The sequence below is a fragment of the Rhinatrema bivittatum genome, chromosome 3, assembly GCF_901001135.1.
Source record: "Rhinatrema bivittatum chromosome 3, aRhiBiv1.1, whole genome shotgun sequence".
In the NCBI taxonomy this organism is placed as follows: Eukaryota; Metazoa; Chordata; class Amphibia; order Gymnophiona; family Rhinatrematidae; genus Rhinatrema; species Rhinatrema bivittatum.
Genome location: NC_042617.1, coordinates 92,679,749 through 92,707,180, shown reverse-complemented (window position 1 = coordinate 92,707,180; position 27,432 = coordinate 92,679,749). Strand labels below are relative to the sequence as shown.

The window sequence follows — 27,432 nt, the reverse complement described above, 5'->3', positions numbered from 1 at the left end:
TCTGTCATGGAGAAACTTTGTATAAGGTTCGTATGTGACAAGTGCTTGTAACCCACTAACCCTCCTAGCTGATGTGATGGCTATGAGGAAAATAGTTTTCCATGTGAGAAATTTAAGGTCACAGGAATCTATTGGTTCGAAAGGAGTATGCATTAACCTTGTTAAAACCAGATTCAGGTCCCATTGTGTAGCTGGAGGCCGAATTGGTGGCTTAAGGTGAGTGAGACCTCTCATGAATCTAGTGATGAGAGGTTGTGTGGATATAGGTGCTTCTCCTATCTTGTTATGATAAGCTGAGATTGCGCTCAGATGTACCCTGATCGATGATGTCTGAAGACCAGAGTCTGAAAGATGGTACAAATAGTCTAAAAGAGAAGTAGTGGGGCAAGTGAAAGGATCCATATGGTTCTGCTTGCACCAAAAAGTAAACTGTTTCCACTTGTAAGAATAATTCCGTCGTGTGGAAGGTTTGCAGGAAGCTATAAGTACCTGAGAAACATTAGTTGAAAGATTAAGGGATTGTAGGATTAAGCTTTCAACATCCATGCTGTCAGGGATAGAGATTGAAGGTTGGGATGGCGCAACCGACCCTGATCCTGAGTAATGAGATTGGGAGCTACTCCCAGGCGAATTGGATCCCTGACTGACAGGTCTAGCAGTGTGGGAAACCATACTTGTCGAGGCCAATACGGGGCTATGAGTATCATGGTCCCTTTGTCCTGTTGTAGCTTCACCAGTGTCTTGGTGATAAGCGGTATTGGAGGATATGCATATAGTAGGCCTGAGTTCCAAGGGCGAGCAAAGGCGTCCTTGGCTGGGTGGTTCTTCTGTTTGTGCAGAGAACAGAAGTTGTGTACCTTGTGGTTCAGATGCGACGCGAAGAGATCTGTTGATGGTTGTCCCCACCGTTGGAAGATTTTGGTCGCAATGGAGGGATTCAGAGACCACTCGTGTGGCTGGAACTGGCGACTGAGTCGGTCTGCTAGGACGTTGTGAATCCCTGCTAGATAAGTGGCCTGCAGGAACATTGAGTGGTCTAGGGCCCAGTCCCAAATTTGTGCTGCTTCCTGACAGAGGAGATACGAACTGGTACCTCCCTGTTTGTTGATGTACCACATGGCTACTGTATTGTCCGTCTGGATTAGCACAGTCTTGTGTGAAAGGTAGTCCTTGAATGCATGCAGCGCATAACGTATAGCTCGAAGTTCTAGAAAATTGATTTGATATGTGGCTTCGAGTTTTGTCCAAATCCCTTGAGTTTGAAGAGTGTGTAGATGAGCTCTCCATCCCAAGGTGGATGCATCTGTAGTTAATGTTATCTGAGGGATCGGTTTTTGGAAGGGTAGGCCCTTGCGTAAATTGTCCCCGATTGTCCACCATTGTAGCGAGGCTCGAAGTTGGTGGGTTACCTTGATTTGATAATGTAGCGGTTGAATGGCTTGGATCCATTGTGATCGGAGAGTCCATTGGGTGAGTCTCATGGCAAGTCGTGCCACAGGAGTGACGTGAACCGTGGAAGCCATGTGACCTAGCAGGATTAGAAACTGATGAGCTGTCACTTGTGGTTGAGTTGATATATAGTACGCCAGTTGGGACAGCGTGTGTGCACGGTCTTTTGGAAGAAAAGCGTGTGCTAGGTTTGTGTTTAATTCTGCACCTATATATTGGAGTAAATGAGACGGGTGCAGGTGGGATTTTTGATAATTGATGAGGAATCCCAGCTTGTGTAGTAACTGTATTGTGCAATGAAGAGAAGTTACTGCTCCTTGCTGTGACTGACTTTTTATGAGCCAATCGTCGAGATAAGGGAACACATGAACACCTTGTTTGTGCAAATGTCCCGCCACCACCGCTAGGCATTTGGTGAATACTCGTGGAGCTGAGGCTAGGCCGAATGGCAAGACTCTGTATTGGAAATGGTGATTCCACCTTGAATCTGAGGTATTTGCGATGAGGTGGGAAGATTGGAACGTGAGTGTACGCGTCTTGAAGATCCAGAGAACAAAGCCAATCTCCTTGTTGTATGAGTGGAAGCATGGTTCCCTAATGATACCATCCTGAATTTTCTTTTCTGAGAAATTTGTTGAGATTTCTGAGATCTAGAATGGGACGTAGGCCTCCGGTTTTCTTTGGAATGAGGAAATACCGGGAATAGAATCCTCTTCCCTTCTGATTGTGTGGTACGTGTTCCACAGCTCGTGCTTTCAGAAGAGCAGATAATTCTTCTTGTAATTGAGGATTGTTGTCTAGATAGGAGTTTTTGGTGGTAACTCCTGAGGGGAGATGTGAAGTCTAGTTGGTAACCTTGACGAACTATTGATAAGACCCACTGATCTGTTGTAATGTTTTCCCATTGTGTGTAAATTGGGAAATTCTTCCCCCAACTGACTAACTGTGGATGAGGTTGGGTAGTTGGCAGTGTTCTCTGGGACGGCTTTCAAAAACCAGAGGTTGAAGTTGTTTGAGGTGGCCGGCTGAGGCCGTGCGGCTCGTTGCTTGTCGCTGTTGAGGACGCTGTTGGGTTCTCGCAGGCCGTGGTCTAGAGTTCTGCGGATAATATCTCCTTGGCCTGTAGAATGGGACGCTTTGTGTCCCTACGGGGCGGCCTACGTGGAGGATGAGATGAAATATCATGTGACAAAGTGGAGAGCTGCTTTAAAGTTTCAGAGTGATCTCTAAGTTGAGCCACAGCGTCTTGCACTTTTGTGCCGAACAAATTGTCACCCTGACACGGTAAGTCCACCAATTTGTCCTGTTCTTCAGGACGCAAGTCCGAAGCTTTCAGCCAGGCCCATCTTCTTGCAGATATTCCAGATGCTGCAGTTCTAGAAGAGGTTCAAAGGCGTCGTACGCTGCTCGTACCTCATGCTTTCCAGCATCTAGACCCTTTTGGACAATTGTTGAGCTGCCTCCTGTTGCTGCTGAGGGAGGGAGGGTACAAAGTCCTCTATCTGTTTCCATAAATTTCTTTGGTGCTGCATCATATACAGCTGATAAGCAGCAATTTTGGGAATTTAAGCATAGCTCCTTGGTAAATCTTTCTGCCGATAAGGCCTAGAAACCTGTTATCCTTTCCAGGAGGAATAGAGGCATGCGTTCTAGATCTACGTGACTTCTTTTGGGCAGATTCTACCACTAGGGAGTTGGTGTGGAAGCTGAGTTCTTTCAAATCCTGGGGCTGCTTGGACCAGATAGGTAGAGTCTACTCTTCTGTTGACTCCAGGGTTTGTGCAGGGGGTGTTCCCAAATTCTTTGCTGGAGTTGCAGCAAACACCTCATGTACTGGAATAGCCAATTATGTTTTGGGGGATCTACGAATTGTAGGATTTCCAGTGTTGTTGTCTTTCGTCCTTTTCAGCTTGGAGTTGAAAAGGAATAGATTCTGACATCTCTTGGATGAAAGCAGAGAATGATAAGTCCTCTGGAGGGGACTGTTTCTTTGCTTGAGGAGGAGTATGTTCAGATAGGAAATCCTCCGAAGAATGGTCAGATTGTGTATCTGACCATGTATCTGATATGGGCTGGTACTTATGAGAAGTTTGTACTCTAGATGGGGACATCCCAGATGTGCCCTGCAAGGGATCTTGATGGTCAGGTGAAGTGTCACTTACTTCCATTTCTCTCTCTATTTCTCTCTCTTCTTCAGGTCCAAAGGCAGGGATGCCAAAAGATCTTGGTATCGCTTCGTGAGGATTGCATGTAATTTCCTTTCAGAAGAGATGTCAGGGAACAGGTTTGGAAGTGTGTTTAAACTTCCCTGGTGCCTTTTTGAGGAAGAAATTAGACCTGTACAGGAGCTTCAGTTGGAGCTATAGTGTAGTGAGGTGTTACTGTGGAAGTAACTGGTATTGAGAACATAGAGATGGGAATCAGTGAAGAAATAGGCCTGGGAGCCATTGAAGATGCGGAGGTCATCGATGCCATCGATGGCTGCAGCTGGATCGACGATGAGGCTAGTGATATCGAATGAGTAGCCCGTGTCGTATCTGAACAGCCTCGCTGCCGGTATAGATAGTGCTGTTAAAGCATCCGTTGATATCGGCATCGGCATCGAGGTCGATGGGTAGTATGGCCATTGAGATGGATGGTGGCATCGACATCGAAATCGATGGTGTCATCGACTATGTAGTCGGCATCGACTGGTCCGCCGGCATCGGCCCGATAGCGGCATCGACTGTAAAGTCGGCATCGACCCGGTGGTCGGCATCGACACTGAGGTCGGCATCGGCAATGACGCCGGTATATTCTCTCTGAAGGCATCTGTGACTATCTGCTTGATTAAAGCTGTTAAGTCGGACACGGATGTCGATGTAGCGATCGGTGACAATGGTCGATGACTTCTTTCGGCGTTAGTCACCGTTCCTCTGGCGGTGGAAGTGGAGGAATAAAATGGTGTCTACGATGTTTATGCGGCGGACGAGTGTCAGACGCTGATTTAGTCGACGATGCGGATGGGGTTGGCGAAGAGGCGTCCCCATGATCCTTCGGCGAGGCGTTTTGTTATTAATAACTTTTTTGTTACGCCCGTCGGCGAGGATTTAGAGGAAGTTATCGGTGATGGCGGTGTTTGAATTTGAAAAATTTGGGCCATCTTTTCGTGTCTGAGCTTCCTACCTTTCGCCGTCATTTCTTGGCACTGGGCACAGGCTGCGATGTCATGGTCCTTTCCCAGACAGCGAACGCACTCGACGTGCGGGTCTGTAATTGACATAGTCCGGTTGCAGGCCGGACATTTTTTGAAACCTGAAGTTCTGTCAGTCGACATCCGATCGATCGGTGTTTCTTTTTTGAGAAAAATGTTATGGTGTTGTCACCAGCCGGTGACAAACCGAGTGAGACCCGGGGAGGGTGAAAAAAGTTATAAAAAACTTGTAACGTTGTGAGGTAACTCACAGGCTCCTAAGAAACGCGATGCAGTCAGCAGCGCGGAAAAAAAGAAGACTGGAGTGAGACCCCTGTGGCAGGGAATATCATGGCATGCTGGGCATGCTCAGTAGCCTCAGGCAGCCAAACCAAAAGCTTCTAGAAACTTGCCAGAAGTTTTTCCCGCTTAAGGGCTCCATGAATGACGTCACCCATATGTGAGGACTAGCATCCTGCTTGTCCTGGGATAATACCTTATTGAAAGAACCATGTGATATATGTGACCTTTTTTTAGAATATTGTGGATATTGTTTTTGACATAAAGAGCCACATCTCCCCCTTTTCTATCCACTCTGTCCTTCCTTAACAAGTATAGCCTGGTATTGCCGTATCCCAATCATGAGATTCCGTGAACCACATCTCTGTGATAGCAACAACGTCCAAGTCCGCCTCCACCATTAGGGCTTGCAGATCTGGGATTTTATTGCCAAAACTATGAGCATTTGTAGTCATAGCTTTCCAGCTTTTCTCGTTAAGGTTACTGCTTTTCCTGGACTCCTTTTGAGACTTTAGTTGAGTTTTGTTATTCACTTCACTTTTTCCCTTTGCAGTTGTGCCACAGATGACAGATCATATACCAAAATGTATATTACAAAAGTCTGTGTTATACTAATATGTGTTATACCATAATAAGTAATGACTTAAAGGACAGTTGTTTCTTTTGTAAACTGTTGTAACTTTTATGGTCAGATAACTTGCTAATTATGTGGATATATTGAAAAGATATCCAGGTAAGTAGCGCTGTTAACACCAAGAAATAAAAAAGAAAAACATGTAAATGGGCCTGCAACACAATCCCCTCACCCCTTAGGCCCCTCCTATATTTATAATAATGTGCTGCTCCACAGATTAGGGCCCTCCACCCACTTTCCCTGTTCTATAAATATTAGTTAAATAAGACTGCCCCCTGATCACCCCTCCACTCGTAGTTCCAGTTTTGAGCCGCCCCACCACTCAGACCTCCCCTGGATCCCTCCCCATCCTCCCTGATGCTAAATAAGTCCTGCTGGGAGCAAAGTACAACACTATCGCTTTCAGCACTCCAGCAATGCATGTCAGTATTAGCACTGGAAATGGTTAGAATTGTAAGAGATGAACAGTTGCAAGGCCGGACATTGTAGCTGAGTTCTTTTCCTGTAGCAAACCAATGCTCTTTCACAATAAGGCATGAAAGGCCTTTACACCTTCATGTGCGTATGGCCTCGGGAAAAAATGTAGGTAATGTTGCGGTTCTGGCCGCGAGCACCAGGCCCTTACCTCCAGGTTCCCAGACCTGCTCCCGCTTCCAGAGGCCTGGTTTGCGGCCTGGTTGGCGGTATCCCTGCCAGGGCTGCGCCGCTGCGAGCCCTCCCATGGATGTCTGGCTCCTAGGCGCGCGCGCATGTGTGCACCACTTGGGCGCTTTTCTAGGCCATTTCCCGCCAGTGGTGACTCCGCCCAACTCCTGATGTCAGACGCCGCGGCCTTGATAAGCCGGCCGCGGCCATCCAGTCTTTGCCTTGCAACGGGTTAGCCTCCCGGTTTCCTGTTGTGCTGTGCCCGGAGTGACTCGCTTCGCTTCGTCGCTCCGTTCCTGCTACAGTACCTGCTGGTTCCTGCCTGCTTGCTACAGTATCTGCTGGTTCCTGCTTGCCTGCTACAGTACTTGCTTGGTTCCTGCCTGCCTGCTACAGTACCTGGTTGGCCCCTGTCCGCCTGCTACAGTTCCTGCCTGATTCCAGTACCCGAATTCAGCTACAGCTCCTGCCTGGTCCCAGTACCCGGAGCCTGCTACAGCTCCTGCCTGGTCCCAGTACCAGAATCCTGCCACAGTTCCTGCCTGGTTCCAGTACCCGAGTCTCGCTACAGTTCCTGTCTGGTTCCAGAACCCGAATCCAGTTACATTACTGCTACTGTCCTAGTCTGGTTCCAGTTACCTGTCCTGGTCCACAACCCGCCTAAGTCCCAGCGGTTGGGCCCCTACGGGCTCCTCACGGGGGGGCTTCAGCTTCCAAGGGTGAAGCCACCTAAGTCCCAGCGGTCGGGCTCCTACGGGCTCCTCCCGGGGGAGTACCAGCCTCCAGGGTGAAGAGCATCTACGTCCTGGCCGAACATCTGCCTCCCGGCCTGCTATTCACTAGAGACATTGACCACCTTTCCCAGTCTCCAGCAGGTCAGCCCAAGTGGAGGGGTTTTTCTCTTGGTGGACGTGTATATTACATTGTAAAATCTGCATTGTGGCTAAGTATTTTTTTGATTATTGCTTTGAAGTTGTGTAGAAAGGTTCTGTGATTATTCCTGTGTGTTTTAATTTTCTTAGTCTGTTTCATTTCTTTTTAGTTATTACTATTACTGTAGAAAGTAATTACTATTACTGTAGAAAGGTTCTGTGATTATTCCTGTCTGTTTTTAATTTTCTTTATAGTCTGTGTTTCATTTCTTTATAGTAAGTTATTATTCTAGTAAGTTGATTTGCTGTTTGAATAAAGCTAGAAGGAAAAAAAAAAAAAAAAAAAACCAAAAAAGAAACCTCCAAACAAACAGCTCTCCAGCTTTTAAACAGCTTTTAAACAGCTTTTTAAAACAGCTTTTAAACTCTCCCTTGGAGTTAGTTGGCACAAAAAATCAGTTCAAACTAAAAATTGGGCATAAAGACTGTTTTTTAAAACAATTGACCAAAAGCAAAGGCAACAGTCCAGAAGTGCCCTGCTTTACCCAGCTTGTCCCAGGCTAAACTGCTTGACCTCCCTCCCTCCCTACCCCTCTACCCACCCACCCCTGGGGCTTGTTTTCTAATAAAGCCTGCCTAACTTCCCATTGGCAGCGAGATAAAGTAGTACATTGGTAACAGTCAAGGAAATACAATCACAAACTACCAAGATGAGGACTATCCAATGTAACTGCTGTGGAGCCTTTATTCTGAGGGAAAGCATCTGGAAACTTAGAAGCTTGGGCTGGGATGGTTTTTGTTGTTTTCTCTCTCTTGTATGGTTTCTGGACAGAGCTGGTTGAGTCTGGGTATGACCTTGCTGGAAAGACTGGTATTGTTGCAGTCTGGAGGTGGAAAATATTTGAATGGTTTTTTTGCTGGTTTAGTGTGGTGATGATGTTCTGACGATGCATCTGATGGTTCCTTTTGGTTCTGGGTCTCTTAGGTGCCGAGGCGACCTCTATCACCACCAGGAGTCTGGTGTTCTTACCCTTTGGTTCCTCTGATGAAGCTCGTCTAGACACCACTCGAGCATTTGATTTTGGTCCTGGGGAGGAATGAACTGAGTACATCAGAGAGGGCGCATAACTCCCTGACAAGAAGACACCTGCTCGCTCCTGGAGTCCAGCAATTTTCACTGCCCTTTGTCTCCTTTCCCTAGGAGACATGCGGTCGCAGTCCTTACATTTGGCCTGGTCGAGGTCTGGACTTAGGCAAATGTAACAATAATTATGGTTGTCAGTGATGGACATTATGTGTCCACACTGACAGTATTAAATTCTGGTTTCTTTGGGGGGTAGACATAGTAGCACTGAAAAGTGATGTTTGGGAAATCGCAGACACGATTAAGAAGTATAAGATAAAAAATTAGGTATGAAGAGACACGAGAGATTTAGAGGCATCTGTGCCTGAGCGTGGAAAAAAATACTAACTGAAGAGTCCGGGCTCGCACTTCGCACGTGAAGTGCCCACACAGGCGCAGCAAATCAAAAACTTTGACTTGGAGACTCAGATGTCCACCAGGCGCCGCTGTGATGACGTCACCCAAACAGCGTGGCTATTTTAGCCTGCTTATCGATGGAGAATAATCTGTAACCCTTTAACAGCCTGAACAAAAAGCTAAGTCTTAATCATGCATCCAAAAGCAAGTCTTCACATAATTGACTCAGCCAGACAAAAGAACTCCTCATGAAAAGAATTTCAAAGGCAAGCTGTACATACAAACATTATTCAAAGTGCCTTCCAAAACAGATTAAGTGAAACTTCTCTTTGCTTTCAGATGTTAATAATGTTGAACGGAAGAGGGGCAGCAAAAAATCAAACTATAGCCCAGACTCACTGATTAGGCCGTGAAGCCCAGGTTACAAATAAGTTATTTTACAACAGACATATTTGAACTACAAAATGTAAATCTTGAAAATACATTATAATCATTACATCTGAAAATGTTCCCATTCTAAACAGGATATGCTGAAGACATGAAGGCTGAAGTTTATTTTCTTTATTATATAGATATTAGGATACATTTTAGTTTTGAGGCCTCTCAGGTCTCTCCGTTAGATGCTTATGAGGCAATAAATAATTTATTATATATTATAATTTTATCATGACCTACTTTTCAAAATGCCAACAAACATCTGAATCCATTCTAAATTTAAACTTTTAAATAAGGTACCCGTCAGAGACAAAAAAAAACATGTTGTAATAATGAGACGTTTGTGTCTGTTGCTCAACTTTCCAGTTATACCAGTTCAGTTTATTTGGTAAAAATCACCATTTTTCACACATTCATTTGCTTTGGGTTAAAATGTATTAGAAAGCTCTGGATATGTTTCTAATGTCATTGTATGCCATCACCTAAGGTTCAGCAATTGCCAATGGGATTTAATATAAAAATCACAGTCACAAAGATCATGGAGCTCAAAAGTACCAAAGTAGCTAAAATAAGGGAGCATTCAGGCACAGATAGAGATGGAAATTTCTGGAGATTTTCAATTGAGTGAAACAAATGGGAAAAAAAAGAAATGGATAATTGGAAAATAAATAATCATGGTTGAGTAGAAATTTTGAGGTCCATATTAAAAAGCTTTTAGGGCTGGATTTTCTAATGCCGCAAAGCAGAGTGAATTCGGCGGTAAACGGGGGGCGGTCCTGCGATCGCTGCCGGCGTCATGCCAAATAACTACACCATAAAAAATGTAGTTATTTGGCGCGAAACTGGCAGCGAAAAAGAAGCATACCTTTCGCGGTTGGCGAAGTCTTTGCAGCGTCAGCCCCAGTGCCGCCCCGACTCCGCCCCAATCTTGGTATCGCATGCGATAAGAGACTTTTCGCGTGCGAAACGTCCCTTATTGCTTGCGATCCGCATAGAAAATGACCCCCTTAGTCAGCTAACTCAGACGTTAGCAGGCTACATGAATATTTGGGCATTTATCCAGCTAAATTCTAGCTGGCTAGTAAGTTAGGAGGCTATAATTTAGCGGGTTAAGTTAGGGGCGTCCAGGGGAGTAACTAGGAGGAATTGAGGTAGCCGGCTAAGCTCAGAGTCAGCCAGATAACTTAGCTGGCTAAATCTGGTTGGGCTAGATGTATTCTCAAGTTAGCCAGCTACATTCAATAGTGTGGCTGACTACTGAATAGTACTCCAAAGTTAGCCAGATAACTTTGTTATCCGGACTGTGTCTGAATATGGACCTCCTCATGAATGGGGTATACTTACCTTTTTAAATTATTATTGCTTGAAAGATTATGAAGAAATCTGATGCCCAAAATTATTTATAATCAATATTACAAAAAATGAATATACCTAAAATATATTTCCAAAAAATGGGCCACACATGGAGGGCCATATGTTTGACATGGAGCCTAGTAAAGCTCTTTCTGTGCTGGAAGGAGATCACACTATATAGTTTATAACTTGAGGAACTTAAATTTTAAATACAAAATTAACTTCAATTTATTATCAAAATGATTCCCAGACCAGAGATCCCCAGATCAGGGACACCAGTACCATGGTTGGTTTTTTTTGAGCACTCTCTTAGTGTATTTTTTCCCTTCAGTGCACATTTTTAACTTAGCTGCCTATCATTAGTAGAAGTGCATCTCTAGGAAATTAGATGATGGTCATTATCCATTGGAGTGCTCCTGATCTGAAATAATTTACCAGAAGATATTTGGGCCTTGACTGATTTTAAACTTTTCCATAAAGCTTTAAAAACTGTTTCATTTAATGAGGCTTTTTTTTTTTAAGGTTTCTATGAAGGCTTAGCTTGTTGGTTTTAATTACTGATTTTATTGTATTTGTTTTATGTATTGTATTATGATTTATATTTTGCTGTAATCCACTTAGCGTGGCAATGCCAATATAGACGGAATATAATACTGTCTTAAAATAAATAAGTAGTGAAACTAATGTTCAATGTGGTAGTTTAAACAAAATGGGGCAGATTTTCAAAGGGTACGGCGTAACCCCGAAAACCTGCTCCTGCGCGCACCAAGCCTATTTTGCATAGGCTCGGCAATGCGCACAAGCCCCGTGACACGCTTATATTCCAGGGCTTTGAAAAAGCGGCGGGAAGGGTACGGGGGGCATGGGCAGAACAGAGGCCTCCGACACAGTGGCTGTGCCGGGGGATGGTGTGCCGGCAGCCGAATGGCACGCGCAAGTTACACCTGCCAGAGGCAGGCGTAAATACTGAAATAAAGGTGGGGGGGGGGATTAGAATAAGGGAAGGGAAGGGAAGGTGGGGGGAGCGGAGGGAACAGGGAAAGCCATCAGGGCTCCCCTAGGGCTTGGCGCACTCAAGGTGCACAAGTGTGCACCTCCTTGCGCGCGCTGACCCCGGATTTTATAACATGCGCGCGGCTGCTACAGGACAGCAGCAATTACAGAACGCCCTGCAAACTGATCAGCAACATGCACTGCGAGAACAAGTGATGCAGCAGCATATGATGCTCACCCAGATAGCACAGGCTGTGCAAACTGCTATAACCAGTTTACCTCCCAGGTCACTGACATTACTTAAGATGACCCCAGGAGAAGACCTCAATGTTTTCCTGAAAAACTTTGAATGCATCACACGACTGGCAGGCTGACTAGAGGAAAGGCGGGCAACCTATTCGGGGAATCTACTTACCAGGAGTAGTCAAGATGCCTTCCAAACCCCCAATCCGGAAGGGAGAACCACATATAATGAAGTCAAGGCCCCCATTCTAGAGAGCAGGACTCACCCCAGAAACCTACTGACAGTGATTTTGGCAGGGGGTTCTGCAAACTGGAGAAAACCCAAGGAACCTATTCCACAGACTTAAAGATGTCGCTTGGAAGTGGCTACACTCAGAAGGGAAGACCAGGGTGGAGGTAGCCAAAGCGGTTCTGCTGGACCAGTTCCTAGACATCCTAGAATGGCCTATGTGACAGTGGGTCTGCTGACACCCAAACTTTATGGTGAAAAAAGCACTGGAATTAGAAGAGACCTGTATTAGGCCCAGACTATACCTGAATCACCATGGTTCCCAGAAAAACACTCGACCTGGGTAGAGGACAACGGAGTCCTAAGAACCAGTGGCCTCAACAACCAGTAGCATAGGTCCGGCCAGACTTTCACCTCAACTGCAACCCTCAGCAGGACTATGTTTCAGCTGTGGAGAAAAGAACCATTTTGCCAGAGACTGTTCCCGTAAGATGACCCCATGGACGTTAATGCCATGGTCTCACACTTGTAATTCTGTGGATGTCCCCAGCCAGGGAGTCTCGACTTTAGTGACTGCAGTTGAGCTAGATGGCGTTCCAACCCAAGCATTAGTGGACTCTGTGAGTGTGAAAATGCTCGTTCGAAGAGAGTTAGTAAAGTGAGTCTAGATTGACTACGACAGAGTTGTGACCCTGACAAGCATCCACAGAGATCAACGGAAGTATCCCACAAGCCAGCTACAACTAAAGACCCCAGTTAGCCAAGACCACATTAAGGTTGGACTTCTTCCTTGGCTACCTTACCTCGTGGTGCTAGGAAGGGACTTTCCGAACTTCAAGAGCCTCTGGAACCAGATCACAAGCAGCTTGTCCAACCCACAATAATGAAGAATTGGAGTTTCCAGAATTCTTTCCATTAGAGGATTCAGATCTGTATCATAAAGCCTCTAAGAATTCCTAAGTCCTGGTAGCAACACCAACAGAACAAATACAGTTATGCTGCTAATTTAGAGACAGCCGAGAAAACAGGTCGGAATCAGAGGAAGAACAGCAACCCACCCCAGAATGTCTTACCTGGCCCCTTTTGAGTGGGAAAGGGGGGGTGACCTGGGGAGCTTCAGATGGGCCCAGAGGGAGGATGAGTCCTTTAAGTGGGCCCAGGAACATATTCAGAGGGTGGATAGAAGTTAGCCCCTGGGGCGCATGTTACAGAACCTATTCTTCCTTATTTTGTGATGAAAGGCGACCTACTTTACCAAGTCACAAAGGAAAGTGTGGAGAGGGAATTGATATAACACTTCTTAGTTCCCAAACCATATCACCAAAAGGTCATGCACCTTCTAGGGGGTCACCTTGAGGAGGAAAAGACCCAGGAGAAAATAATTGGCATAGTTCTTTTGGCTGAGTCTACATAAATAAGTCCAGTTGTATTGCTGGTCCTGCCCTGCCTGCTGATGTACGGGTGGCACAACTCTTCCCCATGCCCATAATTGAAACACCTTTTGAAAGGGTAGACATGGACTTTATGGGTCCACTAGAGAGATCTAATCGAGGAAATAAATAAATTCTCATTATACCAGACTATACCACAAGATATCCAGAGGCAGTGCTGCTACAGAATATAAAGACCCCAATGGTGGTGACCACCCTAATGGAGGTTTTTCACAAACTGGGACCCAAGGAGATCCTGATCCTCGTTTGTACAGCGTATCTCAGTGTATCACCCCACAGACTGATGGCCTCATCAATGGCTTCAATCAATGCTAAAACAAATTTTGAGGAAATTTGTGAATGAAGACGGCAAGAATTGGGATGCATTACTACCTTATATGCGGTTTACAATCCATTATTTTATTTATTTGTTTATTTATTTATTTATTTAAACATTTTATATACCGGCATTCGTTGTGGACATCATGTCGGTTTACAGTAAACAGGTTAAGTTTGGAAAATTACATTTAACAGGGAGATTCACAACTGGGAGAGGGGGTAATTATGTGCCACAGAGCTCAATAAGGTTTTCCCCTTTTGAGTTGCTGTATGGAAGGAGACCCAGAGGAATCTTGGACATAGCCTGCGAGACTTGGAAAGATGAAAGGTACCCTGGGCAGAACCTCGATGACTCTGCAGAATCACATAAAAAAAGGCTGGGGAGGCAGCCAATACCTAGAAAAAAGGTTCAGGTTACCCAAATTAGAAGTTATAATCACCCCACGATCCAAAGATTATTCCAGCAGGAGAATCATGTCCTTGTCCTCCTCCCATTTTCAGAAAGCAAGTTGTTAGCCCATTGGCAAGGACCCGATGAAGTTTTGGAGAAAATAGGGCCCATGGATTACAAAATAGCCCAGCCAAATAAACAAAAGAAAAAACTCAAATCTACCACATAAACCTTCTGAAGAAGTGGATCGCACAGGAGTGCGGAGTGGTGCAAGAAGGAGAGTTTGGTCCAGAAGTTGAACCTGAAATGCACAGAGCCCAAATTCCTTTCAGAGAGCAGCTATCCACTGTACAGACAGTTGACTTAAAGTAGCTAGTGGAGCAAAACGAGGGGATCTTTTGAACCCACCAGGTCGTACCCACATAGTACAGCATGACATCGTGGTGTACAGCTCAAATTGTAAAACACATCTAAGCCAACTCCAGGCCATGCTAAACAGTCTGAGGAAACAAAGACAGATGGCAAACCCTAAGAAGTACTTGCTGTGAGGGCAAGAAGTCCAGTATCTTGGCTACACTCTTGGGGAGGGCAACATCCATCCGTAGACCCAGAAGATCGAGGCAATCATTCGGGAGCTAGTCCTGCTAACAAAACGAAAAGTGAGAGAGTTCCTAGGCCTTATGGGATACTATAGGTGGTTTATCCTCAATTACTCTGAGAAAGCGGCACCTCTCACAAGGCCGTTATTGAAGAAAGCACCAGAGAAAGTCCAGTGGTCAGCTGAAGCAGAGACAATCTTCTGAGCTCTGAAAGAGGTGCTATGCTCTGAACCAGTCCTGATAAATCCAGACTTCACCGAACCCTTCACAATGAGAACGATGCCTCAGAAGGAGGCTTAGGAGCAGTCTTAGGAGAAGGATGGCCAAGAACATCCTGTGGCTTACATTAGCTGGAAGCTGATGCCATGGGAGAGACATTACTCAATAGTTGAGAAGGAGGCCTTGGCATTTAAGCAGGCTTTAGAAGCCTTGCACTATTACCTGCTGGGATGGCAATTCACACTCGTAACAGACCACCAACCACTCCTATGGATGAATAGAAACAAGGAATCCAATGCGAAGGTAATGAGATAATGGGCTGTAGGGCCAGGGAACTAACTATAAAATATGGCAGAAAGGCAGACAGGGAAAACTCCAATGCAGATTTCCTGTTTAGAGAGGCCTAGTACAGGCAGGCACTCATCCTGACAAGGTTGAGCTGAGAGGGAGGATATGTGAGGGAGTCTATAGGCACAGTTGTCTTTCCCAGTCTTCCTTAAGATCCAGACCCACAGGGAATCCCAGGGTGAAGGGAGGAGCCTTCACCAGACTATAAAAACTCAGGGCCTAGAAGGGTTAAGCAGGCGCCAGGGAGCAGGCAGACCTGTTGCATTTAAAAACTGTGTGTTACCTCAAGTTAAGGTGAGCTGCACTGATTGTTTTGTTTTTGGTTCTGCTACTGTAAATAAACTGCACCTAAGAACATTCAGAATCTGCTTCCTTATTTCTCTGGCTGTTTCTAAGCTGCTATCACCCCAGTTGCCACACCATGTTATCTGCTTTTAACTGAATATCTCCTGTTTGTCCTTGGACATACAAATGTATCCCATATAGTAACAGAGAATGCTGTAACACCACAATTTTTTGCTGAAAATACTAATCACCACATGTGAGGGAATATTTTTTGTACCAGACCTCATAAGTAGGCATAAATTGTAATGCTAAATAGCATATATTCAAGTTTGCCAGAGTTTATAATCACAGGTCATTTGATAGTTTTTTTTCATGTGCTTTTAAATATGCTTTCATAAAACCTTTACACCAACGGTGAAAATAGAAGTTGTCAACTCTTTTTTTGTATTCATTAATAAATATTAAATGTCTTTATAGCATAGACTTAGCTTAATGAATGGTGAAGAAACGCCATGTTCTTCCTGTGAGGCTAGTGTGAAACAAAGCCCGACACTGGATCCGTGTTTCGGCTCATGCCTTCGTCGGGGGCCGAAAATAGCTGTCAATACAAAAATGCGCAATTTACTCAAAACATTAATCCAAAATTAGTTTAATACTTATCGATTGTAGTGGGCAACATCAGTACACCAACTTGTACGGGGCGGCTTGTGATGGCGGCGTCTGCCGATCATACGTTTCTTCAACAAAGTCAAACTGAGAGCGCGCCTTTACTTAAACGTGCTCGTAGCCAATCATGAGACACGGCATGAATAATGACGTAGCTGTCAACAGGTGGCATTTAAACCAAAGAAAACATTCTTTGGTTTAAATGCCACCTGTTGACAGCTACATCATTATTCATGCCGTGTCTCATGATTGGCTACGAGCACGTTTAAGTAAAGGCGCGCTCTCAGTTTGACTTTGTTGAAGAAACGTATGATCGGCAGACGCCGCCATCACAAGCCGCCCCGTACAAGTTGGTGTACTGATGTTGCCCACTACAATCGATAAGTATTAAACTAATTTTGGATTAATGTTTTGAGTAAATTGCGCATTTTTGTATTGACAGCTATTTTCGGCCCCCGACGAAGGCATGAGCCGAAACACGGATCCAGTGTCGGGCTTTGTTTCACACTAGCCTCACAGGAAGAACATGGCGTTTCTTCACCATTCATTAAGCTAAGTCTATGCTATAAAGACATTTAATATTTATTAATGAATACAAAAAAAAGAGTTGACAACTTCTATTTTCACCGTTGGTGTAAAGGTTTTATGAAAGCATATTTAAAAGCACATGAAAAAAAACTATCAAATGACCTGTGATTATAAACTCTGGCAAACTTGAATATATGCTATTTAGCATTACAATTTATGCCTACTTATGAGGTCTGGTACAAAAAATATTCCCTCACATGTGGTGATTAGTATTTTCAGCAAAAAATTGTGGTGTTACAGCATTCTCTGTTTTGACCTATGTGTAGCTGTTTCCACACTTAAAATATTTTTGAAGAGAGTCTTCTTTGGTTCCCATATAGTAACAACAGCACAATGTGAACATCCATGGCATTTAGAAACTACCCACCTAATCTCTGTCCAGAAAGGTAGAATTCTGGTATTTATCTCAGGGTTTGCATGCAACATCATATCAGTCAGGCTTTTACCTCTTTTAAACCAAACAATGAAAAATGTCCACAAATGCATTTCACTGCAGAGTTTGATATTCATATATGCCAGTTTCTTAGTACATTTCTCAAATGTTCTTGAAGCTGTGATATATTCAGTAATGAAATTACTTTCTCATCCTTGTCAGGTTATGTCTTCTTTTTTATCCAATAATTCTCTATTTAATGAATCTCTTTTTGTGTAAATTCCAAATTTTTCTTCTTTACAGATTCTGTTTCTATCAATTACACTTTCTAGTTTGATGCCAAATATGCTGCAAGCTGAATCAAGTTCCTTCTGCAGTTGCTGCCAGAAGACAGATGAAATTCAGCTAAAGGCCACATTCGACCCTGGGGCCAAAGTTTGGTGACCCCTGATCTAGACCTTGCTTTTCCCATTGATGAGGCTTGTTTGTTCAAGTAGTTTCATGAATAGTTCCTTCAGTTTTCTGTCACCCACAGAAGTCTGCTGCTCTAGGCAATATACTAATTTAAAAATTAAATTTTGCAGACAACAGAGCAGTCTTTCCACTCACTAACTTTCCCTATTAGTGAGAGGAGTCAAATTTTGCCACAGGTTGAGAGTAGTGAATACTGGCATTGGCGAGTACTTATTGTAAGTTTTCATGATTTGTGTAACCCTATTAAAGATCTAGGGTGCTAAACTGAAACAGTGAGCTGATTAGTTGGTTGGTGAGTTTATGCATCAAGAGGCACTACAAGTCAAAAAAGGAGGCAATAATGCAGGTTACTGATCTGGAGAATTTTGTGCAATTCTGGAGGCCGTATCTCCAAAAGAATGTAGAAAGAATAGAGGCAGTTCAGAGAAGGGCTACCAAAATGGTGCAGAGACAACACCACAAGCCCTACGGGCCTCAGTATTCATAATGTTGAAGAATGGGGGGAGAAGGAACATATAATGATTTAGTATATTTTAAATACAGAGGATTCTTTCAGCAAATGACATTAAATTATGACATTCTATCTGATATCATTCTGAGTTTTGAATTTCACTGCTGTAAATGAGACATTCAACAGGGTTTCCTCACATGTCCACAGTGAATAATGTATGAGATACATTTGCATACACAAGATGCCCAGCATATGCAAATGTATCTCATGTATATTCATTGTGGATATCTTGAAAAGTTGGCTGACTGCAAAGTCATTAATACACTCTTGGGAAGCTCTGATGTACAAGGTAATTGAATTTAAGCCTGCAGAGTAACAAAATCACATCAATAGAAAACCAGATTCAGAGGACACTCTTTCACTGTTTACAACAGTGGTTCCTCACCCTGTCCTGGGGAACCCCCCCAGCCAGTCGGGTTTTCAGGCTATCCACAATGAATATGCATGAGAGAAAAAATGCATGTTATGGTAGAACTGCCACAGCACTTTTCACTTTCTTCCGGATTACCACTCAGAAATAGCTGGTCTTCTTACAAATTATGTAACTACGCGGGGGGAAAGAAAGAAAGATGGCTGCCTGAGTAGACAGCAACCTCGCTGCTCCGTTCTTCGTTTACCTACAAACTCTTATTATTACAGCTATGTCTCACAAAAGGAAGGGGAAGATTAGAATTTACCCGGCCGAATTCAATGTGCCCTCGGACCAGTGCTTTATATCAGAATTCGCCAACTCTTCCCCGGACTTCAGGGAATCAAGCCCCGCTGGTGCGACAGGGAGAGGAGCCCCATTGTTGCCTGGAGGAGAAATCTCCTTGAGCCCACCGGATCCACGGCAACCTCCTCTGACTTCTCCTCTAGGCGTTGTCATCACTGCTGGGGCGCGGGATGACGACATCACCAAGCAACCTCAGTTGGCTGGGATTGCCGGCGTTTGCCTGGACAAGGATCTGGCTCCCCTGCATGCCATGCTGACCGAGGCTCCTGAGGAGAGAGGCGCAATCGGTGGAGCAAATTCCTCGTTGGTACCGGAGGGGAATTAATCGGTGCAGGATGTGGGAGAGAACAATTTACAGACCTCAGAGATAAGAAAACCGGAGGTTGTCACTCTAGAATCCCTTTGGTATTTGATTGCAGGTATGTCCCCTACATTTAGGGGCAGATTTTATAAATCTGCGCACACGCGTACTTTTGTTCGCGCACCAGGCGCGAACATAGCCGCGCATATCCATTAAAATCTGGGGTCGGCGTGCGCAAGGCTGCCCAAAATCGGCAGCCTGCGCGCGCTGAGCCGCACAGCCTGCCTCCGTTCCCTCCGAGACCGCTCCGAAATCGGAGCGGTCTCGGAGGGAACTTTCCTTCGCCCCCCCCCCACCTTCCCCTACCTAACCCCCCCCCCCGGCCCTAACTAAACCTCCCCCCACCTCTATCACGAAAGTTACGCCTGCTGGAAGCAGGCGTAACTTTGCGCGCGCCGGGCCGGCTGCCGCGCTCCATGTTCCGGTCCGGGAGCTGGTCCAGGGGCCGCTGTCACGCCCCCGGGCCGGAACCACGCCCCCCAGACACACCCCCGAAACGCCGCGTCACTCCCGACACGCCGCGTCACTCCCGGCACGCCCCCAACACGCCCCTCCATGCAAGCCCCGGGACTTAGGCTCGGCGCGCAGGGGGGGTTTGGGGTAGGTTTTCAGGGGGTACGCCGCGTCCGCCCCGACTCCGCCCCTATCTAGCTATCACGCGCGAAAAGTCCCTTTTCACATGCGATTTCGATAGAAAATGACCCCCTTAGGATAGGGAAATACCTCCAGTACCTGAATGTAATCCACTTTGAAGTGCTGAATAAAGATAAACCCGGCATCGATTTTCGTGACTGCTGTCCACCGGTAAGGAAAACCGATGCCGACCCTAGCACCTCCTTGCTAACGCGAACCCCTAATTTAAATATTGCATGGCGCCCCCTGGGGCACATTAAGAGAGCGGGCGCTGACTGTTCAGCGCCCACTTTCTATGCAAATTTATTGCATCGGCCCCTCTGTCACATGTAGATGCCAATACACCCTGCAGCAGTAGGAACTGTGGGGCTGATAGGCATTCACCTCATCTTTTCATTTCTTCCTGTCCTCTCTCATGGCCTTTCAGTTGTGCTAGAAATTGTACAAAAACCAAGTCAATGTGGTTGCTCTTGTCTCGGCGTATCTCCAGCATTCTCTTCTGCTTTCTCTGGGGCCAGAAATGATCCTGCCACCACTGGCTCGGCTCTATTTTTGTAGGGAAGCCAGAACTTATTTACCATCGGAGAAAAGGTAAGTTCTTGGTTGTTCCACCAGAAATTACACCCTAGGTAACAGAAATTAAGCCCTGCCTAATAGAATTAGTACAAGTTTGAAACATGCGAGCTGTAGAGCTTACCAAGGCCAGGGTTGAAGCCTTGACAACTGGAATTATTGCTCATAAGTTTCAAACTTGCACTAATTAAATCTTTTGTGTGTCCGTTTTCGGTTTTGCAGCATCTATTTTAGTTTTATCCTTTCTCCTCCTGTTCAGTGTAGAAGAGAAGGGGAGGGAGGAACTGGAATAAGGAATAGAGAGTGACTGATCTCTGCTATTTCTTGCTCCAGGCTCTCCCTCTGCTCTCCAGGCTGCCTGAAGGGGAGGGTCTGGAGAAGAACATACCTGCTGCTCTGCCTCTTAAGGGTGAAGAGAAGTAGTAGAACTGCGTTCTATGCCATCCCCCCCAAAAATTAAACCCTGCAGGTGCATACAGCCAGTCATTCTGTAAGGTCTTAAGAGAAATACTTCATTCCTTACCTGATCCTGCTGTCAAGGATCCGGATGAAACTAAAGTGCACCACGGGGCAGGAGAACTGTCATTGAGCCCACTATTATAACCTTGATTCTGCAGAATACTCATTAGGTCATAGGAAGAAGGAAAATCCACAAAACTGCTATATTCTTCTGACATCTGGCCTTGTGTGGGTTCATTTTCTCCCATTATTCTGCCATAAGTACAACAGATAATTAATACCACATTGGAGTATGCTTTCTTTAATGAATAAAAAAAGGCAAATGCATCTGCAATATATTCAAGCTGCTAAAGAACCTTTATAAAAGATACGGTGAACTGAAGGGATATGTATTGAAATAAGATAATGAATCATACACAAAGTAATATAAATTCAAAATGAAAATAGACTGTCCTTTTATTGGACCAGAGAAAGTCAATAAACAGAATATATAATCATATCCTCTGTTCATACGAAACAGAATAGAAATCATAAAATATCTGTACATACACACTCAAACATAAAATTCTGTCATGAAAGAAAATTGCTATACAAAATGAATACCAAGTCCCATAAAGCCTATATATATGATAAATGATCAGAAATCCCAGGAAAAGTCTTATAGTTTATTATTTTACTGAAGAAAAACTACCCCGATACAGCTTTCAACTGATGTGACCAGGGAGTCTTCCTTTATAGTCTTGTATCTATAAATAAGAGACTCATGAATACTAATGCATGCAACACATTTAGATGCTTCATAATGATAACAATGAATACATTTATGCTTTTAGCTACAGAAATATGGTTGCTTATCTGTTGGATGAAACCAAGAACCTCCTATGCACACCTGAATGTTGAAATCCCCTCCTACTGACCGTAAAAACTGCCTCCAATCTCCCCTTCCAATCCCTTGAGCTGAATCCCAATTGCCCCTGAACGCCACTCCCTCCCAACATCCATGACTCCTCCAAAATCTGAAATTATAATTTCAGAGGGTCCCCATCTTCATCAAGAGAAAGGGCACCCGAGCCCTCCTGCTGGCACCGCTGCTTTGTGCATCCTACCAACGCTTCATCATGTCTGTCATAATGACACACTGGCAGGTGGCATCATTCAGCAGTTCTCAAAGTGGCCTATCTAGCCAGTTAATTATTTACTTACGGGCCAATACAACACAGTGCGCTCCGGAGGGAAGTGCACTATTAGCCCGGGTTTGGAAGCGCGTTTTCGACGCGCTAGCTTTACCCCTTATACAGTAAGAGGTAATAGCGCGTCGAAAACGCGCTGCCAACCCCCCCAAAACTAATAGTGCCCGCAACATGCAAATGCATGTTGAGGGCCCTATTAGTTATTCCTGCGCGATCCAGAAAGCAAAATGTGCAGCAAAGCCGCACATTTTACTTTCAAAAATTAAAGCCTGCCCAAAGGCTAGCATTAATTTCTGCCAGCGCCGGGGAAATGTACAGAAAAGCAGAAAAAAATACTTTTCTGTATACCCTCCGACTTAATATCATAGCGATATTAAGTTGGAAGCCCCAAAATTTAAAAAAAAAGATTTTAAATCAGCCCGCAGCCCGGAAGATGGATGCTCAATTATGCCGGCGTCCATTTTCCGAACCCGTGGCTGTCAGTGGGTGTGAGAACCGACGCCAGCAAAATTGAGCGTCAGCTGTCAAACCCGCTGACAGCCGCCGCTCCTGTCAAAAAAGAGGCGCTAGAGACGCGCTAGTGTCCCTAGTGCCTCTTTTTACCGCAGGCCCTCATTTGCATACTAAATCGCTCGCACAGGAGAGTGGCCTGTGCGCGCGTCGGGAGAGCGGGCGCTCGCCTCGGATCGCCGGCTTTCCCATGGGTTTTACTGTATCGGCCTGTTAGCCAGCTAAATGCCTTTGGCAAGGGCCCCTAGATTTGAAGAACTTAGCAAGAACTCAGGAGGAAAAAATAATGGACCTTAAACCAACAAAAACTATTTATTTTATTTAACAATTCTCATATGCCAGACTTCAAAACTATTCCATTGCAGATTACAAATGACACAAAGAGTATAAAATCATATATATCATAATAAACAAACACAGACTATCAAAACAAAACCACCAGATGAAAGTATAGTGGACAAAGTATTTCCCTGAAAGGTCTTAGTAAATGCAACTTAAAAAATGCAGTTTTGCCACATTTTTTACTTATGCATTTAGTAATAGTTTGGAGTCTAAAATTACTCCTAAATTTCTAACTTTGGTCACCAAATTTAATAGACAGTCATTTAATATCAGTAACTGAGGATCTGAAGGTAAAGACAAGTTTCCTAGCCACAGTACCATTGTTTTAGCACAATTAAGATCAAAACCATTTTTATCAAACCATTGCAAAAGGAGCTAGGTTCTTCAAAATATCTACTCACCCATTTCTTTGTTCTATTGCTTCCTATTTGGGGCTTATTTTACAGGGCGCCTTCTGTTTTGTTTTTTGGGAGGTTGTTTTAATATTAACATAAAAAATAGTATCTTGAAATCAAGAAGTTGCTGCCAACAGTAAAAGCTGGTGGAAACAGAACTTTGCACTGGGTAAAAGCTGGGGATTGTCTAACTAGCACAAGTATATTGTTTGCTGAGAGGAGAGTGACAGAGCTGTGTCTGCGACTGTCAGCATTTCAGTGGTATTTGTTTTCCCCAACTTGCCCACTCCTGCCTCAAATCTGCTACCCCAATTAAGGGGGAAAACAAAAATGTGCATAAGAGGAGTCAATTAGTGTTTTACATTAACAAGTGCAAATATAACTTTAACCACAGAGTAAACAAAAAAAAAATAAAACTTAAAAACTAAAAGGATGCAACTAGCAGCGGGATGGGGCTATATGGTCTTTTCTACTAAGGGTCATATTATGTACAATTATTATCTGCCTATTGGGGAAAAGTCACATGTATGCACCTGATACAAAGGGCTGCTAGCTCTTGGAATGGGTCTGATCTTTGGAGGCTAGAGATATACCTGCAGGACATACTAGCTGTTCCTATGCTGTACTGGAGAAGCAAAGTCACCAGGAAGGACAGGATCACCTTGAAGCAGCAGGAATTGATCCTATAGCCACTACCTGCTTTCCAGGCAAAGCACTATCCTCTCACACCTTTCAATTTATGGTAATATATGAATTTATATTTTTAATGTTATACTTTATTTGGTCTCTGCTATTAATTAGTCATATTTATTTATTATTTTTGCCTCTCTGTACCACTGCTCTTTAACCCACTACTTCTACCTGTCTGTTTTTCTAATAGAGGGGATACAATATCATCATCATATCTATGATTTCTCCTATGGATGTGGCTATTTTAACTCCTATAAATAAGTCACTTCTAGAACCACCATTTCTGATTCCAGTCAAAATGACTCGTCTGAATATGATCAATGAAAAGAACGCATTGTAGCTTCCCTTAAAGTAATGATTCTCAACCCAGTCCTAGGGTCACACCCAGCGAAATCTGGTTTTCACAATGAATAGGCGTAAAATAATTGCAAGAACTGCCTCCTATGTTTGCAAATCTATGTCATGCACATTAATTATGGATATCCTGAAAACCAAACTATTCTGAGGACTGCTCTGAGAACCATTATGCTAAAAAGGAGCTATGACATCTGCAGAGAGAAGTCTGATTAACCTTCCCCAGGGAATATAAGCTGATCCATGATGTTTGACCACAGACTAAACAGAACCCAGAACCTGTGTTCGGGAAGAATACCCCTAGTACACAGTATTACAATACAAACACAATACTCGCTTATGCAATGTACAAATTTTCAGAAGTCTAAAGTATGTATATATGCTCACCCACTGGCAAGCTGGTTAATAGTATACCGCTAGAAGCTTTATTCAATTCTTTTTGATTATACAGTTCCTTTACAAAGAAAACAACTTTCACCCAAGCGAGGAGTTAGCAAGCAATTCTGGTAGCTCTTTTCATTCAATAAACACGAACCTTGCGAGATTCCTTTTCAGCAAATCATTATTTTGGTTTTTTACATCTGAAAACTTTATATAGCGTGATTTAAAACTCCGATATCTTGAAAACATGGATCCCCTTGTAGAGAAAGAATCATTCAAACCCACCTATGGACAGACACTTATTACAGATTTATATTCCCAAGGGGGTACAATCTTCAAAAATTTCAGAGCAGCTAACAGGGACAAAACAAACACTAACCTGAAGCCCAGGCTCACAGGTACACCATGCTTCGAAAGGAAAAGCAAACTGGGAAGAAAGAATAGTGGCCAATCAGCAAGCATTGCTCATTAGTCTACCAGGAACTGTCTAAAATGACCAATCAGGATACAGTTAACAACTCAACGCCATAGAGCATAATAGGGTTTTTTTTATAACAAGCTTTATTGAAAGAGGACAGTTATTTATAATCATTCTGATCCTAACATAAGTAATACAATCTTGGATGACAGGGTGCAAAGAAGCAGACGTTACACATCACTTGAGCACCCAAGAGGGAGCGTTTAGAGAGAGTAAGATTTTCATCGTTACTCTGACGATAAGAACTACACATGATGGTAAAATCCTAATGCTTTCCCTCCCACCGCCTGGAAAAACTGCCGTTTCCCAGCCTAGAGCAGCATTTCACCCTTATGGGCAGAGAGAAGGAGCAGTGCCCAGAACAAGAAGCAGGCACCTGCATCATATCTTGTTGAGCATGTTTACAGGCTTGGCCAAGGTCACGAGGAGCCGCAGTGGGATGTGAACGGCGGTTTGCATGGTTTGTAGCCCGATGCTCTAAATTACTAGAACAGACTGAATTCCTTCTCTACCCATAGGTTTATGCTTCAGTTTTAACTAGGAAGTATATTCTGGGCGGAGAGAGAGGCAGTACTGTCATCTGAAAGCACACATCGGGGTGGGCTGGGGAGAGAGGAGCAGGCGCAAGGACACTGTGTGCAACTCGTATGCCAGTCATCATTCCACCATCACCATCAGAAGATAGGGGATTGTTTTACCATGCAGAGAGCAGGCTCTCCCGGCACGCTCTGTGCCACATCCCTCCCAAATTCCCTCTTGTTCTTTCACTCAGTGCCCTGTTCCTTCTCCCAGCTGAGCCATAGAAGGTAATTTAAGGTCAGGAGTGACTGCAGCAATTTGAACTGTCACAGTACTCTCCCATCCATAAGCCCACCTCCAGCATTTATTTATTTATATTCCACTTTTCAGGCACTTCAAAGCGGATTACATTCAGATACTGTAGGTATTTCCCCAGAGGGCTCACAATGTAACTATTATTATTTATGCTATTATTATCTATGCTATTTTAGCACTGTTTTTACCCATATTGCTGCTATATCATCTTATGACATTTCTCTAATCATTCAGTACCTATCTAAAAGAAAGGACTTCCTTCCCGCACCTTTCAAATTATTTGTAAACAGATGTGATATGTAAATCGAACACAGGTATATAAAAACAAATAAATAAATAAAATAAATACAGGGGTTATTTACTATGGTGCTATATTATTGCTGGAGGGGTAAAATTTCATGGGGGTATTCCCACAATATTTGGACCCTCCACTATAAAATATCGCAGCCATTAATTCCCTTGATACTTTTTATCATAAAAAACCTACGATTAAAAATAATGCGAGCAAAAAAATGCAATGGTGGCCAGCTTCACTTGGAGCTGCCATCATGTTAAAGGGCAACATGGTCCAAAAATAATCTCCCTCTCAAAAAGTGCAAAAATCTCCCCCTGGCAGTCTGATTAGACCCCTGCCCCCTATCAAAGCAACACAGCCTTAAAAAAGTTAAAAAAAAGTAGAGTTGAAAGTCACGTGGCAACACCCCCCCCCCCCCCAGTATCAGCACCCCCCCCCACCCCCAGTTCTGGACCTTTTACAACATAAAATTCCTGGTAGTCTAGTGGCCCCACTCTCCCACTTTCATAGAAAAGGAATCCCTGGTAGTCTAGGGACCCCAGATCGCCTCCTTACCTAAGAAAAGATACCCTGGTTGTCCAGCACTGACTCAGAGCACCCCCTAATCTCTGAGCTGATCAACATCATCTTTTAAAATGGTGCTGGCTGGCCTGTGCACCTCCTGGCTGACCAGCCTCCATGCTAGCACTTCACAACTCCCTTCTCTGTCTCTGACGCACAGGCATGAGTGAGAGCCGCCTCAGGAGGCAATGTTTTAAGGGGAAAATCTGTTAGCATATTTTAAAGGCAACAACTGAAAAATGATTGTGAGAGCTTGTTGCCATCCTGGTTATGATGATTATCAGGCCAATGCACTGTGAGTAGCTAGAAATAGGAGATTTTCAGAATGCATACAGCCTATTTCTAGGATATTTTCTGTCAGCGCTGGAAACTTATCAGGAGTAAAATTTCCAGTGCTAGGAAAATGTGAGTTATACCAGCACACCCCTCTGCATCAGGATGCCTTCATTTGCATGAGATTTCCATGCGAAGGCTCTAAGCAGGACTCACATTTTGGAACACGCATTTTCTGCATGTAGATCTTGCTGCATCAGCAAGGTCTTGCATGCAAAAAATATGCGTTCAGCAGCAGGTACAATTGTGCATTCAGCTAAAAGCACCTTATTGCAATGGCCTGTCTCTGCGTTTTCAAGG

The 27,432-nt window shown here is 44.1% G+C and overlaps 1 protein-coding gene across 6 annotated transcripts in view; it reads right to left on the bottom strand.

Moving 5' to 3' along the window:
• The window catches only part of SHLD1 (shieldin complex subunit 1), a 198,069-nt gene extending 172,946 nt beyond the window's left edge, over nt 1–25,123 (bottom strand). For all 6 annotated transcript variants that reach the window (XM_029593485.1, XM_029593482.1, XM_029593481.1 and 3 more), the window contains exons 1-2: nt 25,011–25,123; nt 20,834–21,021 (exon numbers count right to left, since the gene is read on the bottom strand). In XM_029593485.1, the coding sequence (XP_029449345.1) occupies nt 20,834–21,021; nt 25,011–25,093 (271 nt within the window). In that variant the 5' untranslated portion in view covers nt 25,094–25,123. The remainder of the gene's footprint in view (nt 1–20,833; nt 21,022–25,010) is intronic.
• Between the last annotated feature and the right edge of the window lie 2,309 nt (nt 25,124–27,432).